This window comes from Nicrophorus vespilloides, unplaced genomic scaffold (assembly GCF_001412225.1).
Source record: "Nicrophorus vespilloides isolate i.1.1-1 unplaced genomic scaffold, Nicve_v1.0, whole genome shotgun sequence".
Classification (NCBI taxonomy): Eukaryota; Metazoa; Arthropoda; class Insecta; order Coleoptera; family Silphidae; genus Nicrophorus; species Nicrophorus vespilloides.
The window spans coordinates 5,193-10,329 of NW_017097416.1; the positions used below are offsets into that span (position 1 = coordinate 5,193).

A 5,137-nucleotide genomic window follows, 5' to 3' on the forward strand; every position below is an offset into this window, starting at 1 on the left:
TAATGAGGCTGGTCAAAATGCAAATTCGCGAAAGTTAGTGTGATTAAATTCGGTGCGCGTTTCAAGCGAATTGTTCCGACAACGAAATGATGCGCATTATTAACCGCGGGATTGCGCTATAAATTATGCAATCGTTTCGCATTATCTAATTGAATTTAGCGCCGAATTGTCTGGCCACGATTTTACCCATTCGTTCTTGTTCAAACAAATGCTGAATAAATTATGCATAATGGATTTTCATTAGATTTCATACACAAAGAGAATACAGATTTAGTTTCAGTCTACTGAAATTATCTTTTTATTATTAAATATTTAGTGATTTCAATAAATTTTCTAAGATTAATTCGCCTTTTAATTTCTGATTTTTTTTTAGAATGTTTTCAATAAATTTATTCACATATTATATAAGGCGACTAATAGCAGAATGGTTAAGTCGCCCTATCCATAACCTAGTGGGCGCAGGTTCAAATCCTGATCAAGCCAGGACCTTTGTGAGCCCTCTCGGTTCTTGCAGTAATAGAGCCATCGTTCATCACAGATGGAAAGTGAAATGAATGAGGTTCAGTATATGGACCTTCTTCAGATCATCATAATGGTAACTATCCACGGAGAAAGATTAACCGCGATCTTAAATTTACTCAATGAACTGATTGTGAATGTAAGATAGAAAATGCAAAAGACAATGTATAAATAGAAAAATCCATGTTTTACATTTATTTTCTTAGTATGCATGCACGTAATATTTCATAAGAAATACAAGTGTTTGGAAATTCAACATGATAAAAGCGGGACTACAAGTTTCGTGCATATAAATCAGTCCGCGCCGGACTATGATGTATTTATTACGTTCGACCCTCCCAAAAACAATCCATCAGGGATTATTGATAGTTTTCGAGTGCTTTCCTATCCGAGACCACTGACGCACAATTTATTATTCAGTTTAACTTTAACTTTAACCGCCGATTAATCAGTTTAAACTTTAACCATACTATAGTAGAAATAAAGTGTTCAAGTTCAAGTTTAAATATCTTGTATAAAAATTACAGTTATATAGGATATGGTATGGTATTGAGACTGATAAAGAGACAAAAATGACTTAAGCAAACTCAGAATCATATGATATGTAAAGTAAAATATATGAAAATGAATTGAGCTGACAATGAATATATAGAGAAAAATATGATACAATGATGCAAACAAATGGAAGATTGGAAACAGAGTAGAGTGAGAAATAAAGTGTAAAAAACTTACGTTGTTTTCATCGAACACCCTGAAGACCAACGAAGCGAACTTGGATGGATCTCCTTGCGGAAAGAACTGTTTGTATATTTTGATGAAGCCCTGGTAATTGCAGAGAAAAAGAAAGAAAAGGTTAGTTTAGATAATTGGAAGTTATTTAAGGCTTAAACTCACCTGTTCTGTAAGGAGACCGTTCGGGCAGTCCTTCAGGAATCCTTTGTGCCTGAAACGAAACACGAGGATTCAGGACCCAAATTGCTCATCCTAACGATTTTAGAGGGAATTGTTTCTCTCCAAGTGGTCGGAAGGGTAAGAGCAAAGTGATGCCATTAAGCGGATCTCGCGTGTTGCCGAATTTACATTTTGCATTTAAACGAAAGCATGCGATTTCCTGTTGACTGCAATCACATAAACTTATATGTAATTATTTAGATGTGAAACTCTTATAAAACGTAAATATTCTTATAAAATACAAATAATTTTCTAGTTTTTACTTTAAAAGTTAATTTTAAAGAAACAGAAAGATTACATTCTTTATTATTGAATTTTCTTGTACGTTGGAAACTACAATAATATGAGAGTGTTTCTTTTCAATGAATAAAATCGATTTCGTTTCACGTATTGCATCTGCGAGATGTGGGAAATTGCAAACGTGAATATTCAAATCGGCGAATGCTTTTTCGCCATTATTATAATAAGTCTATGCATATTTCATGCGGCATTGCCTCCAGGTGAGCCGATTGCAATTTCCGCGACATTAGAGTGACTCTCGGAAAATATAAAAATTTCCTACAGATAAAACCGCATTATAGCCTTGAAAATAACGAGACGTGGGAAATAAAAACAAGAAAAGAATTGACGACTTACCACTGTCGGATTTCCTTTTCCGTGACTGAAACAAGAATGAAAGAGAAAACGTTAGTTAGTTGTAATTATTAATGAAGTTTGTATATTATTATGTTAATATGTTGTCGAAATAATCGATAACGTTTTGACGATTCGCGTTTTGACGTTCGATCGATCAATTTCAAAATTCTTCTTGACAGTTTTCAATATGTTCAATATTCCGCGGAAAGGGTTTTAAATTAACGTGAGATTCGGACGAGACGGTGTGTGTGGTTTTTGTGGTAAATTTTCTTTTGCTTTTGGTTTTGCAGATGTTGAGCGCTAAACAGAAGAAGGTTGTTTCTTGGGTAATACCGCTGCTCGCCGGGTTTTCGGGTGGATTCTTCGTTGCGTACAACCATGAGTACCTCCGTAGGCATATCAATATGCTGCTGGAGGGTACGGATGAACCTCCGCCGGATGTTATCGTCAATATCGAGTACGAGGAGGAAGCTTGCAGGCGGCCATCATCGTGACTCGGGCGTGATGAGAAGAACCATATTGTTGTGTGATATATAGTGTGATTCGTGTTTTTTCTTAAATTCTTGTCCCAATAAATCATTAAGCTTAAGTCCTTCTTCTTTATTGTGTCCCAGAATTTAAAATCATATGATTTCTTTTCAAGTTTCAAATATATTAACAAATTATTAAGTATACAAAAAAGATCAGTTTAAACACAATCAAACACCAAAAAAGAATAGTTTTGCTTTATACGATGAATTTCTATAAAATTTTACTCATTATTTTTACTGAAATATTGTAAATAAAAAATATGACATTAAAAATCAAATGTTAAACTTTTTAGTTTCAAGTGCATATTAATCTACTATAGAATATTTTATATTTGAATTGAATTGAACTGAAAGTTTTGTTTTTTAATTAGGAATTTAAGGAAATTAAAATTGAAATTGTTCAATTACAAGAATAATAGTAATTCAATTGAACAATCCTTAATTTCTAGAATTGTTAAAGTTTTAAGTTATTTCTTCCATATTATAAGTCGGCTGTTGGCGCAGGTGTTCTTTTAAAATGCAGGTGTTCAATTTAAGCGCAGGTGTTCAATTCATACGCAGGTGTTTCGTGCAGGTGTTCAATTCAAGCGCAGTTGTTCAATTTAAACGCAGGTGTTCAATTCAAACGCAGGTGTTCAATTCAAACGCAGGTGTTTCGCAGGTGTTCAATTCAAACGCAGGTGTTCAATTCAAACGCAGGTGTTTAGCAGGTGTTCAATTCAAACGCAGGTGTTCAATTCAAACACATTAACAAATATTCATTACACAGAAAAATATTTAAAAAAATTCATCTGTATAAAATTTATAAACTTTTCTTTCAATTATTCCTAAAAAAATAGTATAAATTACAAAATTGTAAAATTTGTAAAAAAAAGTGAAAATAATTAAAGATTTGATTGTTCAATTCAAACGCAGGTGTTTCGCCGGTGTTCAACATGAAAAAAGTATAGTTTTATGTAATTCTAGAAACATACATAGAAAGTCAGTTATTATAAATGTTCGATCCACAAGAATCACTTAAAACTTTGTTGAATTTTTTTTTTCTTTCTTGATACGGTGAGAAATTTAAATTCAAATACAATAAAATGAATATTGGTAATATCAATTTTTCACATTTATTTAGTTTCAATTAGATTTTAGTGGAATTATTAGTTTCTTTGATGCATTTGTTAGTTAAAGATAATAAATTTACTTGCTAAAAAAAATTATAAATATATAATTCATAGTAAGATTAGTTTTATTTTTAAAATTCAAATTTTTAATGAATAAAAGTAAAACTGCAGATGTTCAGTGCTTCAAATTCAATTAGAATTTAGTGGAATTTGCGTGCCCTATCGTTGAGCCCGTTAATCAGGGCTGGGAAATTTATTTGCCACGTGGAACAGAAGGGAACAAAAAAAAAAGTATTCCCATCTGATCAATAGAGCGTCTCCCGGTGAAAATAGTAAGACTATATAAAAGAAAATGAGGAGAAGGAGAGTCTTCCTCCACAATACCCGACCCGACGGTATAATTAAGTCTGTAGGAGTGGAATCGTCTTTGTCTTCGCACCGCCCTCGTCCTTTAAATACACATGTCCTTTTTCCATAATTGCGTCCTTCGTTCCGGTCTTCTGCCCGACTAAATGGGATTATCTCCTTGCGTAATTCAACCCTCCTTTCCTTTCCACCCCAAAATACGCACACTTTGACGCACACACACAGAAAAAGTGTTTCATTAATGTCTCAAGTCGAGGCACACTTGTTCTTTCTTTATCCCTCTTTTATTTTATTTTGCAGGGTTCGTTCTTTTTCTAACCCGCAGGAATCATTAATCCTGTTGCCGTGCGGCAGCGGTGGTTGTTCGCAAATGTTTGGTTTTAAAAATCTTTAGATTAGGCACGGAAATAGAATGACCTTTGGCCGAGGCCGAGCTTCTGCACTATTTCCGAACCCCCACGCCCCTCCGGCCATTATTTTAATAGAGTCATAACTTAACGGACGCCCCAAACCTGCTTTAATCCGTTTTTGCTACACTCCGATGAAATATCCCATAGCCATAAATCTCTTCACCCAATAACAATAAAGACTCCCACGGATTCTGCAGGACCCCAGCAGGATTCGATCTGGATTCAAATTAACAAGAATTCTTTATTCTTTCTCTCCTTTCTTTTAGACGTGATTTATAGTCCATTCCATAATTGAGTTTACTAGATTTGAATCAAGTTTCATATAGAAAAACACATTAATAAATAATAATAAAATTTCATTACTCAGAAAAATATTTAAAAAAATACATCTCTATAAAAGTTTTAAGTTATTTCTTCCATATTATAAGTCGGCTCTTCACGCAGGTGTTCTGTGCAAACGCAGGTGTTCAATGCAAACGCAGGTGTTCAATTAAAATGCAGGTGTTCATTTCAAGCGCAGGTGTTTAATTCAAATGCAGGTGTTCAATTCAAACGCAGGTGTTCAATTCAAGCGCAGGTGTTTAATTCAAATGCAGGTGTTCAATTAAATCTC

The 5,137-nt window shown here is 33.8% G+C and overlaps 1 protein-coding gene across 1 annotated transcript in view; it reads right to left on the minus strand.

Annotated features, from left to right (window-relative positions):
- Positions 1–1,251: 1,251 nt before the first annotated feature.
- LOC108560033 (frequenin-1-like) overlaps positions 1,252–5,137 on the minus strand; it is a gene marked incomplete at both ends in the record, with an annotated part of 10,426 nt that continues 6,540 nt past the window's right edge. Inside the window, 3 exons of the mRNA XM_017917460.1 lie at positions 1,252–1,341; positions 1,414–1,462; positions 2,107–2,131. Of these exons, the coding sequence (XP_017772949.1) occupies positions 1,252–1,341; positions 1,414–1,462; positions 2,107–2,131 (164 nt within the window). The remainder of the gene's footprint in view (positions 1,342–1,413; positions 1,463–2,106; positions 2,132–5,137) is intronic.